Source organism: Castor canadensis, chromosome 4 (genome assembly GCF_047511655.1).
Source record: "Castor canadensis chromosome 4, mCasCan1.hap1v2, whole genome shotgun sequence".
Classification (NCBI taxonomy): domain Eukaryota; kingdom Metazoa; phylum Chordata; class Mammalia; order Rodentia; family Castoridae; genus Castor; species Castor canadensis.
The window spans coordinates 91,637,102-91,657,589 of NC_133389.1; the positions used below are offsets into that span (position 1 = coordinate 91,637,102).

The window sequence follows — 20,488 nt, forward strand, 5'->3', positions numbered from 1 at the left end:
TCAAAATAGGGGGCATGACATACTGGTGCTTGCTTCTATTGCCAAAGATGTTAACATTGGGTATTAGAATAAAATAGAGGATTTTTCTTCCTTTTTATATGAAGCATACTCATCTGAGTATTAAGGACTTTCAGGATGTTTTGTATATCAAACCGGCTCCTTCTTGTTATTGTGTACAAATGATAGATATCCGGGCCCTGTACTATTCAGGATTAGGTTTGGAGTGATAGATAGGAAGGAGATAGGAAGAAAGAGTGTTTAAAATCTATCTTGTTCTAAGTCACAGGTGCTTCGGCTGGTTTCTCAAATCAAAGACTGGTGTCACAGACTTAGTTGCCTCAGTGGGTTCCCCAGTCATGGGACTGATAATCTGGCAGTCATGCTGAACATCCCTATTGAAAGTCTTCTCTCTTTCCTTCATTTCTGCTTCATTGCTGCACTTTAGACATAGGGAACAAGCTTCTGTCACTAAAACTGGTAGTGTACTTCCTACTGTGCCAAAAAGGTTCAGTAGATGGGGGTTTGGACTCTTGATCCTTTGTGCATTTGAAACATTCTTCTTAGTAAGTTTGGAACTTTCCTGAACTCAGCTACTTAAAATTACTGAATTGCTTGGTGTGGTTTCCCCACCCCCTCCCCCAACATTGGCTAAAATGTAATATTGTAAAATACTGAAGGTTTATACTTTATTTTTAAGCAGTCACCTTAAAGTTCCAATGAGTTCAGTTAACACAAATTGTAGCCATTTGCTGACTTAAAGAAAAATGCCAACTCGAAGTATTTTAGAAAATCTTCTACAAGTTTGCTTCTAGGAGGAATCAGTACTCTTTCTCTGAAACTTACTTCGATTTCCTCGTTTTGCATACTTTGTGGAAAGGTAGTTTTTCTGTGGTTTCAGTTTATGAATTAAGAACGAACTTTCTGTCTCAGTATGAAATTTAATACAAATCTTTCTTGTTGTATATTCAGCGGCCACTGCAGTCATTTGGACAGACAGGAAAAAGGTCTAAGGTATAGTAAATATTTTGGTGTGCTGGCATGCCAAGGGCCTTCCTTCATGCTTGATGAATCCTTGTTTTCATATAGCACTACATTCAGTTTAGTTTTTTCATATTTTGTTTGGGGCAGAAAGCTTTTTTGTTTTGTTTTGCTTTATTTGGTCTTTTTGTCTTGCCTAGTTGCTTTTGTGCACTGCTTTTTTTATCTTTGATGGGTTTTTTTTTTTTTTAATCTATAGAGAAAATCGCTTTCTCACCATTCTTTGGTTTTTGAAATTGGAATTCTCATTCTTGCTATTGCTGTAATTTTCAAAACTGCAATTGTTTTCCTCTTAACCAAAGGGCTTTAGTGGTATTTAATTACATATTTAACTTGTACACTTCATCCACTTTTATATGTGGCAAAAACTATAAAGAAACTCTCCATTGGGGCTTTTGGATAGGTTTATAAAATGTAGTGTTAATTTTAAATACTTCTCTCTAGTCAAGCTCAAAGTTAAAGCTAGTTCGGAGCCTTGCAGTATGTGAAGAATCTCCACCACCCCCTGCAGCAGAGATATCACAGGAGAACCAGGTAAAACAAAAAAAAAAAGCAAAACAAAAATTGTTATTTGAAGGCATGGTGGAACTGGAGACATTTTTTCATATGCTTAAATAAAAGTTAAGTGTGTGTGTGTGTATGTATTATGTTTGTTTTATTTCTATTAAGTGAAACTGATTCGATAATATTTGCCAACCAAGAGAGGAAAAGTTGGAAACATTCTTTACTTCAACCTAAGGCTTAGAATAGTGATTCTTCTTTTGGAAAAACTTTTAAATAATGTGATTAACTGGGAATGTGGCTTTAAGAGAGCTATAAATAAATACTGAAAACTTACAAAATATTAATATAGTACTTTTGGTGACCATCATGAAATTTGCCCTGAGTTTTGGTGTGTAGAAGTTGATCAGCTAGTTACTGCTTCTGTGCAAAGAAACTGTCCAAGACTTCTGCTTCTGGATGCAAAGGAAAGCTAATTTGCATTTTGTGTGGCTTTTTAGTAGTTGTCTAATACTTCTAATTCCTCCTCTGTCAATGATATTCAAGCAAACTATCCAGTTTGTTTCTTATATTCTTTTTAATGCTATGACTTACTTCTCTACTAATATCAGGTATGGATTGGTCTTTGTCTCATGTTACCTTTGGAATTTGAGCAAAAAATGGTTTTAGACTCTTACCAGTGTTCATCAGTGTGATAACTGATCCACAGTGTGAATAGTGTGACTTGTTCTCATAAGAGTTAAAGTAACCTAAAAAGACGCTGTATCCCAACAGTTTCTAAAGAATCAAAGCAACTTATGGTTATTTAAGAGACTATGACTGCTTTTTTAAAAAAAGAAGAACCCATGATATATTGCACATCTTTTAAAAAAAATACCAATTGTACATTTCATGACTCAAGCAAAAATCATTATACTTTCTCATGACTTGGATGATGCCCTCCAAAACCTACATATTTAGAATACGTCCTGATTTTAGAAAGCACTATACTTTGTTGCTAGGATACCAGAAGTAGGTTTTAAACTAGATTATTTGTTGGTAGTGAAAAAAAATATTAAAAGTCTGTTTCCTTTGACATTTATTCATATGTCAAGAATATAGGATTCAAAATTCATTTATGATTTTTTCAAATGTAGCTACGTAGCAGATAGCTATATATGTTTATTTGATAAAATTTATATGTTTTAGCAATAAAAATAAACTTTCTAGTTAAAATAATTTCCTAAGTATTATTGCCTGGAAAATACTTTCAAAGTATAAACCTTGTTTTTGAATGGTTGTTGATAAGGCAAAAGGGTTTATGAAAGAAAAAATTTTTAAAACCAACAAAATTATTTTTTGAAATAGCAATTTTAAAAAGTTCTTTTGAACAGGTCAGAGTATAGAATATGCCTGTTCATATGGCCAGGCATGGCATGCTTCTGTAATCCCCACTACATATGAGGCCCGTCTAGGCAAAAAAGTTACAAGACATCCCCCCCATCTCAATAAATAAGTTGGCCATAGTGGTTCATACTTGTAATCCTAGCTACTCAGGAGGAGGAGGTAAGAACTCATTCTGAAGGCAGCCCTACGCAAACTCAAGACCCTACCCAAAAAAGCCAAAAGAAATGGGGCATGGCTTAAGTGGTACAGCACTTGTCTAGCAAGCATAATGCCTTGAGTTACAACCTTAGGACCACCACCAAAAAGAAAAAGTTAAAATAGTAAGAATATAACTATTCATGCGGACAGTGGACAGTGTAGTATGATACAGTGTTTTTACCTTTTTTTGGCAAATTCATTTCTTCATTCAGTTGACTAAAATGTTATAGTATTTTAGCCTCGTGGCATAATTATCAAAGGCGTTTGAGTAAATGAGAAGGGTTAGGAATTCATGATTGTGTTCATGCACAATTGTGTATGCTTTTTGAGAAAAACTTGTCTTTTATCCTTTTCATTGTATTTTACCTAATGTGAAAAATGTTGGGGGACTTTTATGGTACTACATAATTAAGGCTAGTGAAAATTCATATGAGAAAAAAAAATTAACATAAGGGATATACATTACTGATTATAGATAAATTTTGTGTATTTACATTTTGAAAAGATAACTTATGTCATACATAATGAATAAGACAGTTATGTCAGAATTCACTTATTCCATTCAATACATTGTGTCTCAGTTTCTCTTTCTTTTGGGGTAATAACCCATTACCCCCTGTGAATAAAAGATCCTTCTTTCAGTAGAAAGTTTTTCCCACGCCGTGAGTTAACTAAATTGTACCTGAATAGGAAGTGGAAAATTAATGAAATATGCTAGCACCTAATCCTTGATGGTAGAGACACTTTCCAAGTAATTTCAGAATGTGATTTATGAGGAATTAATGTAGAAGAAAACTCATTATTAAAAAGGTTGAGAAGCAATTAAAAGAAAGATGTCACTTGTGTCTGGAGAACTTATGAGAGGGAAGTGACCTCTGTCAGTGACAGTGAAGAGTAAAGAAATTACAGCTTCTTATGGAACTGTTCTAGTTATTTGCAGTCTGAAGAGTTTATGTATAAAGACTTCAGCACTTAAAATGTGTCTTGTTGATTCGCTGCTGAAAACTGAAGACAGGGCTCCCCCATCCTCTACTAGATTTTTAAAATACAGTTCATCTTGATAAAATAGTTCAACATCTATAGTTAAAATACAACTTTGAGGGAAGAACTTAGAGAAATGAGATCTGCTAGTCAGTAGAAGTACCTTTAGTGAAGTTCAAGAAGGTGCTCATGTAAAATAATTTCTCCCAAACTGCTTTCCATGGGGTGGCCTTTTTGAGTATCAAAAGAAGCTGTAAGTCAGGAGAACTCCTAAATATTTTATTTCTAAGAAGTAGTTATGGGATCATTTCCAAATATCTCTTAAAACTGTGGGAAAAATAAACAAAATGCCTTAGAAAATGAATCACAGTTCGAACATGACTTAGTGGTTGGGGAATGCTGCCAGTGTCTGTGGTAAGAAAGTAAGAAAGACAGAGGGGGCATGAAGCAAGTGTTCATTGTCTTTGTGAAAAGTGCCGGTGCATAAACATTCATCCTGAATTCTGAGCACAAATTTGAACCAAGACGAATTGAGAAGAAAAATTGAAAGGAGATGAAAATAACAAGTAGCAGTCCTACAGGGGTAAAAATTTAGTTGACTAAAATTCTGCTGAGGGTTATTTTGAAAAATATAGATATATATATATGGGGGGGTGAAGTAGTAGTTTAATAGAAAAATCTGTGGATACAAGTTTGAGAATCCTGAAATTTATATCCCCCGTGATATATAATGCCTGCACTGCTACCACCATACACTAAAGCTAAGTGTGATTGCTAAAAAAAAATACAGTATAGTCTGATAAAAGGCTATAATTTCATCTTTAGCAGAATGGTCTGTAAATTTATTGTATATTTTTCTTGGTAATTTTGCCTGAATAAACAGGTCTCAACATGATACTTACTTTTTCAGGCTATATGAGTTGATTTCCAGTAATCCATTCTGGTTCTGAGTTTTGGTTTTTTGGTTTTTGGCAGCACTGGGGTTTGAACTCATGGCCTCCTGCTTGGTAGGCAGTTGCTCTGCCACTTGAGCCATGGCCCCAGGCCCCTGAATTGTTTTTTAAATAGAAAATTAATTCTCCATTTTATAATCTTATAGTATGTGATTACTTTACAATTAAAATTACATATTTGGGAAGAATACAGTCTTGTTTGAAATCTTTCTAAAACTGTGATAATTGAAGAAGACACAGTAATCTATATAAATTTAAAATGGAAATAAAATCATATGCCTTTGGTTTTTGAAATTTTTTGTTCTTACATTTTTATATTCCAGGAGAATGAAGGAAATGTGTACTTGGATCTTCAGAAATCTAAATTTTATTAATTATTGGCTTGACACTCATATATTCCATTGTCCTGATTGATGATCCTTATCATGCTTTTGCCTAGTATCTCCATTGAGAAAACAGGTTAGGAAGACCTGAGTTGTGATTCTCAGGGTTTTATTAGTAAATGCCCTTAAATCATAATAGGAAGTCTTTCCAAAATAACATTGAGGATGTGCTTCATCTCCTAGATTCAAATGAAAATATTTTAACCTTTTTTTTTTTCCTTAAGACTTTGGTAGAGGTAACCAACTTTTAATTTTTTTTTCTAGTTTGGAGACTAATTAGGGAAAATCAAAATCTTTTTTCTTTTTTCCTCCATACAGTTTTGTGTTTTTCAGACAATATAAATATATGGCATTAAATGAATTGCTCTATATTTTCATTGAATAACTGACTTTGCCTTCCAACAGGAAAAAATTCAGATCCAGTTAACACAATCATTTGAAAAAGAAGAGAAACCCTCAAAAGATGAAGCAGATAAAGAAAAAGCCAGTGATAAATTGCCCAGAAAAATGTTATCAAGAGGTTTGCAATTCTTATTTTTTAAACAAAATTTTAGTTTCACTGTCAGTCCATCCTTTACCCCTTGACTAATTGTATCTAGCATATCTATATTAAAAATGAAGCACAGATCATACTGGAGGGATGATGTAATATTTGCTTATCTGGTATAACACAGTTGTGTACATCAGTAAGGGCTTCTTCCACCAAAAATTGCAACATATACTGGAATAACTATATGTTGCAATATGTTGTTTTACTGATCAGACTTTTATATTGAAATAGTGGAATCATTATAATTTGTATATTGACTCCAGTAAATATTGTTACTCATTAATTCCTTACGATACAAAGAACTGGTTCCATAACAGTATCCAATTAGAATATTCTCAGAAATCCAGAATGTTTTATCTTTCATAAGTTTTGGGGATCTTCACCATTATTTTTATCATTGTAGCTCATTAAAAATGCTTTATTAAGTTTATATACTCCTTGTGTTTGCCAGGGGTAGAAGCAGCATGAGAATATTATATTTAAAGGAAAGAAATAAACATGAATATTCAAAAGATCTTTTAAAAGCAACCCTTTGGTTATAGAACTGATATATTCCTAAATAAGTAAATTATTTCTTCAGAACTAAAATTCCTATCATCTACTTCCAAATTACTGCCTCCACTTACATTCACGTAAGTGCACTAAGGTATTTGCTACAAATGGAGTTAATTATCTAAATCATTTGGATGATTTCTCATCTAAGGAGGCAATTTTAAACATGAAGGTGTGTTGACTATATGGAATGTCTTTAAAGAATTCAGAGTAAATTAGTCTGACATGTGAGACATTAATATTTTAAAAATTTGCATGTACATGCAGTTATATAAAACAATGTCATGAACATTGTATGTGAGTAGAAAAGTTGTGGTCATCTGAATTCATAAATTCCCTCTCCCTATTTTGTCATTTTCTTTTCAGTGTGAGGCATCTCATTTTATTTAAGATATACATCATGTGTAAAAGGGAAAGGGATTTGTTTTCAAACAACTTTATACTGGGTTTTTGTGTTGTTGTTTTTTAGATTCCAGTCAAGAATACACTGATTCAACTGGCATAGATCTACATGAATTTTTAGTAAATACATTAAAAAACAATCCCAGGTAAAAATTAAATTTATAAGGCTTACATTGCTTCTAGAGTACCATAATTTTACTGTATATGTTTTCATTACTGAAATAGAGTATTAGAGAAACATTGCAGTGTCTTAGGGCTAAGATGTTGTGGGTCTACAGTATACACATGTATAAATATCCTTTTGCATTATGCATGTCGTCATGATATAAAAATAATTCACTCTGTAGGAATTTTAGGAAGCACAAAATTACAGTATATATACATATATGCTCTAAATTGAGAATGAGGCATTTAGCATTTTTTCCCTCATGAGTAAAAATATATATAGATATATATAGATACAGATATAGATATACTCTCTCAAAATAAGAAGTCAGCGTATTCATTTATAATCAGATGGGGGTTTTGTTGTGTTAGTTTGGCAGTACTGGGGTTTGAACTCAAGGCCTCAGACTTGCTAGGCAGGCTCTCCCACATGAGCCAGTGCCTCTAACCCTCTTTTGCTTTTGTTATTTTTCGGATAGGGTCTTGCATTTTCTGCCTGGGAGCCAGCTTCAAACTGTGATCCTTCTACCCTATGCCTCCCACATAGCTGGTATTGCATGCATGTACCTCCATAATAGCTTGTTTCTTGAGGTGGGGATCTCACTTATTTTTTCCTTTAGTAGAAGGAGAGGTTTACTAAGACTCTGCTTAAGGGTAAACAGCAGGCAGCTGAGTATCCAAGAAGTACTTGCTGTACTGATAATGGTGTAGGGCAGGCTGAGTAATTTTGGATTTTGCTGATTGGCTGTTACCTTTTTTGTGGCCCTTGTTGATTAGGTATTCCTTCCTTGTTCATGGTTTGAATTTCACACATGGGGACATTTTGCACGCTCAGCCCTAATCAGTATCCTGCCAGGCTACTGGTTATTTTGTTCCTGCTATGCCTTCTTAAGGGACGAGGCACAATTCCTCCACCACCCCACCCCTGCAGAACAAAACAATCATGATTTTCATGAGATACGGTATCATCTTGGAATTGCTTTGAGCTGGGTAGGGTTGTAGAGATATCCCTATTTATTTGTTGTTGTGGCAGAGGGTTACAGCAGTCCACAGTGACCCAGATGGATCTCTTTGAGTACCAGAATAAAACTGTGGAAGTCTGATCCAGAGAGCTGAGGGACACTGGGCCACTAGATAGTATTAACTGGAACCTATCTTGCTAACATTTTGTCCATGCTGGCCTTAGACTGAGATCCTCCCCATCTCTGACTTCCAAGTACCAGGAATTAGCTAGGATTACAGATTTGCACCACCATACCCACCTATGATGAGTCTTTCTTACTGAGCTTATAAACCTTCAACCTAAAGTTTTCAGGTCGTTTTTGTTGTTTATTATTTTTGTTTTTGTGTGTGTATATGTGTTTCTAGCGCTTAAACACAGGGCTTCACATTTGATAGGCAAGCACTCTACTAGAGCTACATCCCTAGCCCTTTCGGGGTTTTTGGTTGTTTTATTTTTTGAACTAGGGCCTCTCCAACTTTGTCCAGGCTGGCCTGGAACTCCCAATCCTGACTCCACATCTCAAGTATCTAGGATTATAGGCGTGTGTCACACACCCAGACAACCTAAAGTATTTTAAGATGTTTATTTTAGGGAATAATTATGGAATCCTTTCTTTTGCCAGGGTACTAGATGAATAGTTTTTAACTTTTTGGCAGGACATCAAATCCTCTGAGACTCACAAATAGGCTATCCACAAAACATCACCAATGCTCATGAAGTAAAAAGCACCATGATTAAATTGCCCCTTCTCCAGATGGTCGTTATTATACATACCATGAAATAAAACAGTGGTACTAGGTACGGACATGAAGAAAATAACATGAACAGTGCTCTTTAGTCTCACTGAGGCTTGTCCCATTTTCAGACTTGCTTCAGAATATCCTTTGCTTTCATTCAAGATTTGTTGTATTCAGGCTGGCAGAGTGACTGAAGCAGTAGAGTGCCTGCCTAGCAAGTGTGAGGCCCTGAGTTCAAACCCCAGTACCACCAAAAAAGAAAAAAGAGATTTGTTGTAGTCACTGGTGTCTTGGTTTTCTGGTTTGCATTTAATGTAAATTGCAAAGGGAGTTCTTTCCTTGCAGTGATGGGAAACTGAGGATTATAGGCAGCGATTGAGAGAGAAGGTAGACAACTCTACATGACTTTTCTTCCAATTCAAGTTTATTCCTTAAGTAGTCCTAATGAAAAGATGAATTTATTAGTCCATTGAACAGGAATTTATTGAGCATCTACCAAGTGCCAAGCAGTGCCCTAAACATTAGTTGTAAAGATTAAAGATCATCATCTCTAAAGTATTCACAATCTCTATGCTAGAAAAAAAAACACCTGATAAACAAAGTAGAACAAATGTTGTAAAGGAGGGTGTTTGGTGGGGAGGGTATGAAAGAGAATAGTAGAGGGGGTGCACAGTATATTTGCTTTTGTAAGAACTTTTTGTAAATGTTACTATGTACCCCCACCCAGCCCAACAATAAAAAAGGAGGTTGTTTAAGCTGATATAAAAAAAACAGACAGGTAATGAAACCCACTAAAGGGGCTGGTAAAGGAATATAATAGAGATGGTAAACTTATTCACAGTACACTGTCTACATCTATGGAATTACCACAATGAGACCCCTTGTTCTGTTAATGTTTCAAAAAATAAAAATAAAATGGGATCTGGGAGCATGGCTCAAATGGTAGAGCCCTAAGTTCAAAACCCCACTATTGCAAAAAATAAACCTCTGTTTGAAAGAAAATGGGAAGGCTTCACTGAGAAAGTAGTTTCTGATCTGGGTCTTGAATTTAGAGTGCATTACATGGGAGCTGTCATATATATAAGCATGAAAAGAACATTTCAGACAAGAGTATTGCCAAGGCAAAGTAGCATGAGTCAGGAAGTACTATACCCACGGAAAGACAAGATTGTACCATCTGGTTCTAATAGGGAGGCATGTAGCAAGTGATTCTAGAAAGTGATGGGGAAGGTGTTGGTGAGGTATGACACACAGACCATATCTAGTTGTCATCAACCTAGGATGGTACCAACACCCTGAGGTGTTGAAGAGATGTGCAGGGACTATGGAGCACCACCAGGTGTCAGGGATGGCTTAAATAAGAAAACTGTCAGACTTCAATGAATAATGAAAAATTGTCTTAACTTCAAATGACAATTGTATGCCATTTGAGAAATACTGAGTATGGCTTCTAAGTTGAAGAGTAAGTACAGGATTTTAAGCAGAGTAATGCCATAATGAGTTTTGAGTTTTAAAGAAAAATTACTAGGCCATTTTTTAAAATATTTCTTCTGCAAAAGAAAGGATTTCATAATTATTCCCTCAAATAAACATCCAAAGAGATTAAATAAATAACCAAGACAAATTCTTGAAAAGACAGGTTTAAAAGGCAGATGAAAAAGAAGAGACTTGAGCCTTGAAGATATCAAAAGAATTATGAGGCTGTTTGTTTTAGAAGTCAGTCAAAAGGGAATAGTTTCACAGAGGATAAAACAATGAAGGGAGATAAATAAAAGTACCAAAACAACCCATTAGATTGGGAAATCAGAAAGTTCTGGGCTGCTTTAACAAGTCATTTAATTTAGAGTAGGATGATGGAACTCAGAACTCAGTGGACTGAGGAATAAGTGGAAAGGTAAGAAATACATAGCTAGTTTAAGTAAAACAAGATAGCTTCCTAGACACATAGCACTGTTCTTTCCTCTAAACCTGTAGGGGAAACATCAGTAAGCAAAGATTAGAAATCAACTTTTATGCATTCCAAAATAATCTCTTATTGTGCAGTTCTGCTTTCCTCTACAAATATAAAGGTTTTTAAAATTGTCAGCATGCATTTTTTAAATGTACAACTTAATGTTTTTTTGCATATTCACAGATGGATGCAGCTATCATCAAGACAGTTAATAGAATTTCTTATCAACCCCAACAGAAACCCAGTACCTTTTAGCTGTGAATATGCTAATAATAAAATTAATAGATTGCCACCAACTCTAATCTGTTTTGTGTTTCTATAGTTTTCCCTGCTCTGGACATCTCATATGAGTGAAATTATATAATATGTGGTCTTTTGTGACTGGCTTTTATTCATTTAGAACAGTGCTCTTCCATGTTGTAGGGGAAAAAATATATAAAGCCCTTCCAGATAAAATAACTTTATTACTTTATTCCATACAAAATATATTTGTTGAGACTCTATATTCATATAATCCAAATAACTATACAATGGTAATTATGATAAATACTATTAAAGAAAAGTAGTAAAAACCAGCATAATTTCAGTTAAGGTCTATAGATTTGCTCCTAGTTCTGTATGAAAGCTGATTTTCTGGTTTTGATCATTATACCATGGTTATGGAAAATGCAGCATTTGAGGATGCTGGGTGAAGGTTAAAAAAAAAGTAGTAAAGGAGTTTTAACAAAAGAATATAAAAAGTGTTCTAGGCAAAGTAGCAACATGAAATAACAAGAAACAGATATAAGCCAGTATAAGAAGAATTTTATGAATTAGGGTCAAGAGATGAGGGGGAAAGTTTAGATGAAACCCACCTAGCTTATGCATGTTTTGTAGGCCACATTATAGAAGTTCACTTCTAAGAGCAGTGGGAAACCCATGACAGAATTAACCAAAGGAGTGATGTGTAGTCACATACATATTCTTAAAATATCATTATGCATGCTCCACACAGAACAAATTAGAATAAAATAAGGAAAGACACAGGAAGACAATATACTGCTGTTACAGTACTTAAGCCACAGATGCCGATTTCTTATGTCAGGAGAAAAAGAGAAGGTAGATGAAGTTTGCAGTAGTAATTAACTGGATAGGGGAATTAGAAAAAGGGTGATGCTAGGTATGGTAACACCTTCTATAATCCCAGCACTAGAGAGGGTGAGACAGAAGATTCTCAAGTTTGGCTACATAGCCAAACTGTCTTTAAAAAAAAAAAAAAAAGGTAGAAACAAGACTTCTAGTATGAGAGTGCTAGATACAAAGGGTTATTGAGATGGGGAAGTCAGGTCTAGGAACTGAATGTTTCTAGAATTTGCTTTAAAATGTAATCCTATTTTAACCTTGGGTTTGAAATCACCAGCATGGTTTCCTTTCGACTTCTTTAACTAATATTAAAATATGTAATCAAATCTTTGTTGAATAAATGAATTGGATAAAAGATGTTACTCAGTTTTATGAAACCTCTTTTGCAATGTACAGGGAGGATCAGATTTAGAATTGATACATAGACTTTCAGGTTATCTAAGCAGAGGCAACTAACTCCTATTAAAATTTGGGAAGATTATACCGTATTGTATTTATTTTATAGAATCATCAAACCTTTGACCTCCTTTTGTTGACTATAAAATTTGGAAGATGGAATTAAATAATCTGTAAAGCTACTTCTGGTTTTATGGTCTGAGTTTTGTTTCTTTCCACAAAATGAAATTTCCAGTGAACCTACAAAAACTTTAGAGCCATGTTCTTGGTATGTGAGCAAGGAAGACCTTTAGGAAGTCTTCTTTCTCACATAGTATTGGATTCCTATAGGGGTGTTCCTGTTGATACTAGCATTATATGTTCTTTAGAGTCTATTTCTTTGGAGTTCAGCATAACAAAGTCATCATGTCTGTTTTCCTGCCTACCTTTCAGCTTCATTGAATGCAAAAATAAAAAGTAATATGCTCTTATTCCTATATTCATTGTGCAAACTGTAATATAGTAACACTTAGCATTGTTGGTAACTGTTAAAGTTATCATATATTATGCTATTCCCTTCACTAGTGTATGTGAGAAAATTTCTATAGTAAAAAGTTAAACTGGAAAAAAAATAATCTTTAATTTTAAAATACTGCATTTTTAGAAAGCCTGTAAATATTCTAGCATCAAGTTTGTGATACTTCTGAATGTGTAGCTTTTAGGTGAAAAATTAGCTGTGTAAGTTCATAACCTTTTGGCAGTTATTACATCAGTGTTAAATTTTACATATAAGAGTCTTCATACTTTGTTTCAGGGACAGAATGATGCTGCTGAAATTGGAACAAGAAATTTTAGATTTCATTGGTAATAATGAGTAAGTCCTGACATTTACCAAGAAAAGAAATTATTATCACAATTCTCCTTGACTTACTAAATTGTTTTTTGGGTTTTTTTGTTTTGTTTGTTTTGGTTTTTTCCTACTTCTAGGTCTCCACGTAAAAAATTCCCTCCAATGACATCTTACCATAGGATGCTATTACACAGAGTAGCCGCTTACTTTGGATTAGACCACAATGTTGATCAGAGTGGGAAGTCTGTCATAGTAAACAAAACTAGCAATACAAGAATGTAAGTGTCAAAAGATGTAGCTACATGTTGTATGTCTCTGTATTTATACTTGCTTTCCTACAGCACCTTTCATCTGAGGTTTTCCATGTTCTAGCAGTTTTAAATGAGCTTCATGATAACCTTTTTGTGATAGAGCCAAAAATATGGATTTAGCTCACTAGGAACAAATAAATAATAAGCTGGAAATGGTACCTTATATCCTGTAATCCCAGCACTTGGGAGACTAAGACAGGGAGGATTGCAAATTCAAGCTAGCCTGGACTACTTAGTGGGACCCTGTCTCAAAAATAAAAAAGATGAGTGAGAACTATTTGGAGAAAAGAAAAAATAGCCTCAGGACATAGTATCAGCCATGTTTGACACTCTCTTAATAATTTTTTTTAATTAATGTGATTTAGATGGCTATGGTCAGCCTCAGGCGAGTTTGTTTAAAAAAAAAAAGTTTGTGTTTGACACCTGACATTTATTTATTTATTTAATATTGTGAATCCAGTTTGCTCTTTTTTTTTTCCTTTTTCTTTTATTATTCATATGTGCATACAAGGCTTGGGTCATTTTTCCCCCCTGCCCCCACCCCCTCCCTTACCACCCTGTCCGCCCCCTCTCTCCCCCCCCCACCAATACCCAGCAGAAACTATTTTGCTCTTATTTCTAATTTTGTTGTAGAGAGAGTATAAGCAATAACAGGAAGGGACAAGGGTTTTTGCTGGTTGAGATAAGGATAGCTATATAGGGCATTGACTCACATTGATTTCCTGTGCGTGTGTGTTACCTTCTAGGTTAATTCTTTTTGATCTAACCTTTTCTCTAGTACCTGTTCCCCATTTCCTATTGGCCTCAGTTGCTTTTAAGGTATCTGCTTTAGTTTCTCTGCGTTAAGGGCAACAAATGCTAGCTAGTTTTTTAGGTGTCTTACCTATCCTCACCCCTTCCTTGTGTGCTCTCGCTTTTATCATGTGCTCAAAGTCCAATCCCATTGTTGTGTTTGCCCTTGATCTAATGTCCACATATGAGGGAGAAGATACGATTTTTGGTCTTTTGGGCCAGGCTAACCTCACTCAGAATGATGTTCTCCAGTTCCATCCATTTACCAGCGAATGATAACATTTCATTCTTCTTCATGGCTGCATAAAATTCCATTGACACCTGACATTTAATTAATCTTCTAGCACTTTACAGTCCTTTCTGAGAGCCCCTATTTTTGTTCTTTTCTCCCACAAATCTCAAGATGGTGAAACTGTTGGTTAATATAAGTATCATCCAAATTACTAAATTTCCTTCCTGATCTATGTTTAATTAACTGAGGAAAACTTTAAATGGAACTTTTTGCTTTAAAAGTAATTGCTTTAAAGGGCTGGGATGTAGCTCAGTGGTACAGCGCTTGCCTAGCATGCCCAAGGTCCTAGGTTTGATCCCCAGAACAAGTTAAAAAAATAATAATAATAATTGCTTTATAGTGTTGATGAAGTAGACCATCAGTGCTGATGTTTGGAAACACAAGACCTAATGCAGAGGTATCCAAGTTAAAACATGCACACCTCTTCTGCCTATTTGTAAGGCATCCTAAAGCTGCTAGTAGAATTCAGCTATAACTTATGTTTTGGTGATCTATCAGAAGGATTTTCTCTATTAGTTTCATTTGTGGCAGCAAGGGGCCTGTGGTAATGAGCATCAAGCAGTCAATTTCAGATATAAATAATGTTCTTCAGTCTATCTCTCCTAAAAAGCGAGACTTCTTTCCAGGTCTTGTCTATAAACCACTTAATTCGCATGGCAATATTTAATTACTCTGTTACTTCTGTTATAATGGCCTTACAACTGCCATATTGCTTGCTGGAATTAAACTGGTGTTCTGTTTCAAATGGTCTTTTGTCAGCCACGTGTTGTGGTGCATGCTTACAATTCCAGCACCTGGGGGCGCTGAGGATCACCAGTTTGACACTAACCTGGCCTGGGCTACACAGCAAGATTCTGTCTCAAAAAAAAAAAAAAACAAAGACTATCAAATAGTCTTTTGTCAAATAAGTAGATAGATTTAATATTTTATATGATTATTTCTACAACTAAAAAAATAAAAGTAGTTGTCTTGGGGAGCGTGTCCCCTCTCTAGGAATTAACCTGGAAATATGAATCTGATTTAATTTTATGGGACTGGGGACATGGCTCAAGTAGTACAGTGCCTGCCTAGCTAGTACAAGACCCTGAGTTCAAACCCCCATTACGACAAAAAAATAAAAAAGATTTAATTTTACAGAGATCTGCCTATCTGCCCTTTAGTCTTTTTTAAATGTCTTCAGCAATTAGTTATATAAAGACAAAAAGTAGAATATTGACCATTAAGACATGAGCTGAATTGAAAGTCAATAGAACTGTAACTCATTTACCCAGTACCTTTCAGCATTGCTCAGAGCTGCTGGATACCCAAGCACATGTACATTAGCAGGCATTTTGACTAACATTTCGACTGATGACTCTAAGGTTTTCAATACAGTGTAACCTCAGTTATTTGAATTCTATTACTGATGTCAGAAAGAGTTAGGGTTCTCTATGAAGTTATTCAAAAATTTAGTTAAACTAAGATATTTATGATGTATTTAAAGAAGTATAGATTGATAACTAAACATTTCGAATAATTGAAGTTACACTGTATTCTTATTTTATATCTTCTGGCATATGAAGAAGGTTGGAAGTCAGAAAACCTTAGAGATCTGCTCCACATTGAATAAAAACAAACTTACCTTTTCCTCATAGGGAGATTACCCACTCCAGTCTTGAACCAGTGGTATTGTGGATGTCAACAACCCCATGTCCACTGGGGTGTCTCAATGGAGCGGGAAGTTGGCGATTGCAGGGCAGTAAATTCAGGCATCTATTAAAAAAAGAGGTAAGACAGTCTTAAGGTTAGCTGAAGTGCCTGCCAGTACTATTTTGTGTGGGAATCCAGCTGCTCTTAGAAAAGTTGCCAGTCCCTTGGTTAAACTGTAGAGTTCACTTTGCAATGGCAATCTCTTAACTCAAGTAAAAACTCCTTGAATAAGAAATTGTGACTTTGTACAACTGCAAAAACAGATGACATAAGTAAAATAGCATACTGCCATAGTCAGAACTAAATAGATAATATTCCAAACCACCAAAGAAAGCAATCTTATCATCATTTTGATCATGAAGCTGTTTGTACTCTTGGAGGGAAGGGGGGAGGGTGTTTTTTTTGTTTTGAGGTGCTAGGGTTTGAACTCAGGGCTGCGCACTTGGTAGGCAAGCACTCTGCCACTTGAGACACTCCTCTGGCCATTTTGCTTTAGATTATTTTTTCAGAAAGGGTCTGATGTTTTTGCCAAGGCTGGCCTGGACCTCTATTCTCCTACCTACGGCCTCCTGCTTGCACCACAGATGTGCATTTGCACATGTTACTACCACTCTGGGCTTACTTGTGGAGATGGGGGTCTCTCATCTCTTTGTCCATGCTAGCCTTGAACCATGATCCTCCTGACCTTCCTGCTGCCTCCCACATAGTTGGCATTACAGATGTGAGCCACCATGCCTGCCTGGCCTTGAAGATGTTTGCATTCTATTTCTTCTCCTTTACTTTTATATATAATTTCTTGTCAATAGCTGCTCTCTGTTTCATTCACTATTTTACAAGAGATTTCTTTTAGCTTGCTTAGATAATTCTCATTTTTTAATCTCCTTTTACATAATTTTTCAGAAGTTCATTATAATACTTTATTAAAAATTCACTAGATTAAAACAAATAGAATGTTAGTTGGGCTCTATATAGAATGAAATATCTCGTCTTAGTTTACTGAAAAGATCATTACTCACGTTTATGATTAGAAATTTTCTTGAAGTATTCTCACATATTTTATATAAATACATATTTGAACTAGATCCTTAAAAACGTAGGAGTTTAATTGAACCTATTAAATGTTTTTTTGTATGTCATATATTTCAAAAGAATAATTCCTATTTTATAATAGAATGGTATTAGGTCATACAGTATTGATTGGAGTAATTTGTTGAAGCTGTGAATATATTTGGGCTGGTGAAATGTCATAATTTTCCTAGGACCACATCCATGTGCCTTTCTTCTGGGTCTTAGGAGAACTTGCAGCATGTCTAATCTGGAAAGACCAATCTATTTTGAAATGTATTTTTTTAAGATTTCATAATCATTACTTTAGCTTACAATGTTAGCCTCTATGAGAGAACTTGTCTTTTCTGACCTGTTTTAGTTAATGTAAAACAAAGTTATCCTCTGCTATAATTAAGTTTTTTTGGTATCCTGGGTACATCCTGAAGTAGTCTCAAGTTTTTAGTTAATTCAACCCAAAATATTCAATTACTTTTAGTCATATAACATGAAATTAGATACTGTAGAAATATAACATACATGATTCAGTTCTATATCTCCTTTGTCCCAGCATTTTTACATACATTTAGAAGAGTCAGTGTAGAAAGGATATAGTTTCTTTGGGTCTGACAGTTCTAGGCTCCAATTGTGGCTTAGTCGTGTGCTTGCCCTTTGACTTTACAGAGTCACCTAAGCCATTTAAAACTCAGTTTTCTCAATATTTATAACAACAGAAAACTTCTGCTGAGTGTTTACCATTTTAAGTTTATGGTAATTCATTGACTCTTTAAAATACCCTTTGAGATAGTTACATTATAATTCAAATTTTACACATGAGCAAAACTAAGAAACAAAAAGGTTAAGTAATTAATGCAAGTCCTACAGTGGTAAAGCTGGCTATTTGAGTCCAAGCAATCTGACTACAGAGCCCATGCTGTTTTGAGTACGACCTTTCTGCCTTCATTGGAGTAGTGTTTTTTTTATGAGATTATTGACAGGACAAAATGAGATAATGTAAATATCTCTTAATGGTACTAATAAGTGATAAATTTTATCACTTGTCATTACTTTTCATAAAATGCTTAACTTTTCAATAAATATTATGGATTTTTTTTGTTACCTTATGTTTTATTTTATTTTGTTTTGTTTTGTTTTAGACCTGATCAGAAATTTAATGAACATATTAAGGATGATAGAGGTGAAGACTTTCAGAAACGATATATCCTTAAGAGAGATAACTCTAGCTTTGACAAAGATGATAACCAGGTAATCTAAAGCAAGTATTGCATTTTTATAATGTAAGACTTACACCAGTAGTTTGTTTTTCCTAGAGTTAATTGTTTTCTTTTCTTTAGATGAGAATACGTTTGAAAGATGACAGAAGAAGCAAATCTATAGAAGAAAGAGAAGAAGAGTACCAGAGAGCTAGAGACCGAATATTTTCCCAAGATGTAGGTGGTTACTTGTATTTAAGACTTCATGTCAGAATTCATTATAGTTTCATTGTAGGGTCTCAGTACCTCTTTAATCTCTTGATCTCATTGATCTTTTACATTTGTTACATGTAAGGTCATCTTGCAGAAATACTGAGATACCTTGTTCATGTAAGTGATAGTTTCAGAATACTATGTTGCAGCAGTAGTATAATATTTCAGAAAAGCTGGATGCAGATGAACTATAGTAGTCATTGAAAGATTTTTGAACTGAGTATATATTTGAGTTAATTTTTTTAGGCTTCTGACAGACTTGACGTTTTTAGGGCATAGGTAATTATCTACAAGTCATGTACTCTAAACCCTACTTGTTTGTAGTGTACTTACCTTGATAAATAATATTGTATCTTTTAAAATAAAGATAATTGATTTTTAAGATGATTAGTCATTTTCTACTTTATAAGTGATTATATGAGAGAGATCTTCTAAGTGACTATTTTATGCAAATTTGCCAAAAGAGAATTAATTTTTTTTTAACATTTATTAAGCACCTGTTTTTTTTTTTCAGTACTTGGTACTTTCAGAGATGTATGAATGTACGTAATGTGTGTTACCATTGCCACAGATACAAATGTTCCCTGTGTTTAAAAAAAAGACTAAACAACATTAAAATGTATACCATCAGTTAAGAATTTATAACATTCAATAATCTTATTGAGCACCTATTACAAGTGCTATTCTCAACACTGAAGAACAGTGGACAGGTACAATAATTTATCCCCAGAACAACCCTACATGATCAATATTATTATTGTTTTTATTTTACAGATAAAATAAGGTACCAGAAGGCTAAGTGAAATAGCTAGAGTTCATGCACCTCTTCTATGCCAGAGTTGGCATTTCACCCCAGGTCTGCTGAACTCAAGAGTCTACATTAGATACACTTTTCTGTCACTAGTTTATATAAAGAGAGATGAGGTCTCTGCCCTTAATAAGTAATCAAGTAATAATTTGGTGTGTGATTTTATATAGAGACATGAAGGCATAATAGGGGACACAGTAGAGAGGCAGCCCAAACCAGAATTAGGGAGGGAATAGGATAGTGAGCTTGTTAGAGGAGACATACAGTAGTGAAGAGTTCCGTGGAGAGGGTCATCATTTGCAGAGACCCTGAGGTAAGGGAAAACATGACACATGAAAAATTAAATGGTTTGGAGTGGCCAGATTTTAACTTGGTTGTATAGGAAGTAAGGGAAGTTTAGATTGGAGAAATAATTGGGAGCCGAATGGCTTAGCCCTAAAAGTTGGGTTTTGGGCTTTTTATTTATTTATTGTCAGCAAACCTTTCTATAAAGGGACCAATAGATATTTTATTGAACCACGTAGTTAGCTTTCATTGCATCCACTCAATTTGACTCTTTAAGTGTGACAGCAGCCATACACAATACATGTATAAGTGATCATGGCCCTGTTCCAGTAAAATTTTATTTCCAGAAACAAGTGGTTGGCATAATTTGCTCTGACCCCTGTGCTGAAATACCATGGAGCCTTTCAGGATGGAAGAAGTGTGCCAATTAGCATTTTAGAGAAATTGCTCTTGTACAAAATGAGTGAAAAGGGCAAATTTTGGTAGCTGGAAAACTATTTAGAAGATCGTTTTAATAATGTAAACAAAAATGATTATTGTCTGGTTTAGGTTAATAACATCATAAGAGAAGGTTTATTGCTTATATACACCACCAAAGCACTGCTGATCAAATACTTATTAAGTGAATGAGGT

At 34.7% G+C, this 20,488-nt stretch overlaps 1 protein-coding gene across 8 annotated transcripts in view; it reads left to right on the forward strand.

Annotated features, from left to right (window-relative positions):
• The window catches only part of R3hdm1 (R3H domain containing 1), a 110,624-nt gene that overhangs the window by 8,596 nt on the left and 81,540 nt on the right, over window positions 1-20,488 (forward strand). For 5 of the 8 annotated variants that reach the window (XM_074070630.1, XM_074070632.1, XM_074070633.1 and 2 more), the window contains exons 3-10: window positions 970-1,011; window positions 1,483-1,572; window positions 5,846-5,960; window positions 7,012-7,090; window positions 13,112-13,171; window positions 13,285-13,425; window positions 18,433-18,541; window positions 18,631-18,726. In XM_074070630.1, the coding sequence (XP_073926731.1) occupies window positions 970-1,011; window positions 1,483-1,572; window positions 5,846-5,960; window positions 7,012-7,090; window positions 13,112-13,171; window positions 13,285-13,425; window positions 18,433-18,541; window positions 18,631-18,726 (732 nt within the window). Of the gene's footprint in view, window positions 1-966; window positions 1,012-1,482; window positions 1,573-5,380; window positions 5,517-5,845; window positions 5,961-7,011; window positions 7,091-13,111; window positions 13,172-13,284; window positions 13,426-18,432; window positions 18,542-18,630; window positions 18,727-20,488 lie in introns of those variants that run through there. The other 3 variants (XM_074070634.1, XM_074070637.1, XM_074070636.1) reach the window with 2 other exon arrangements.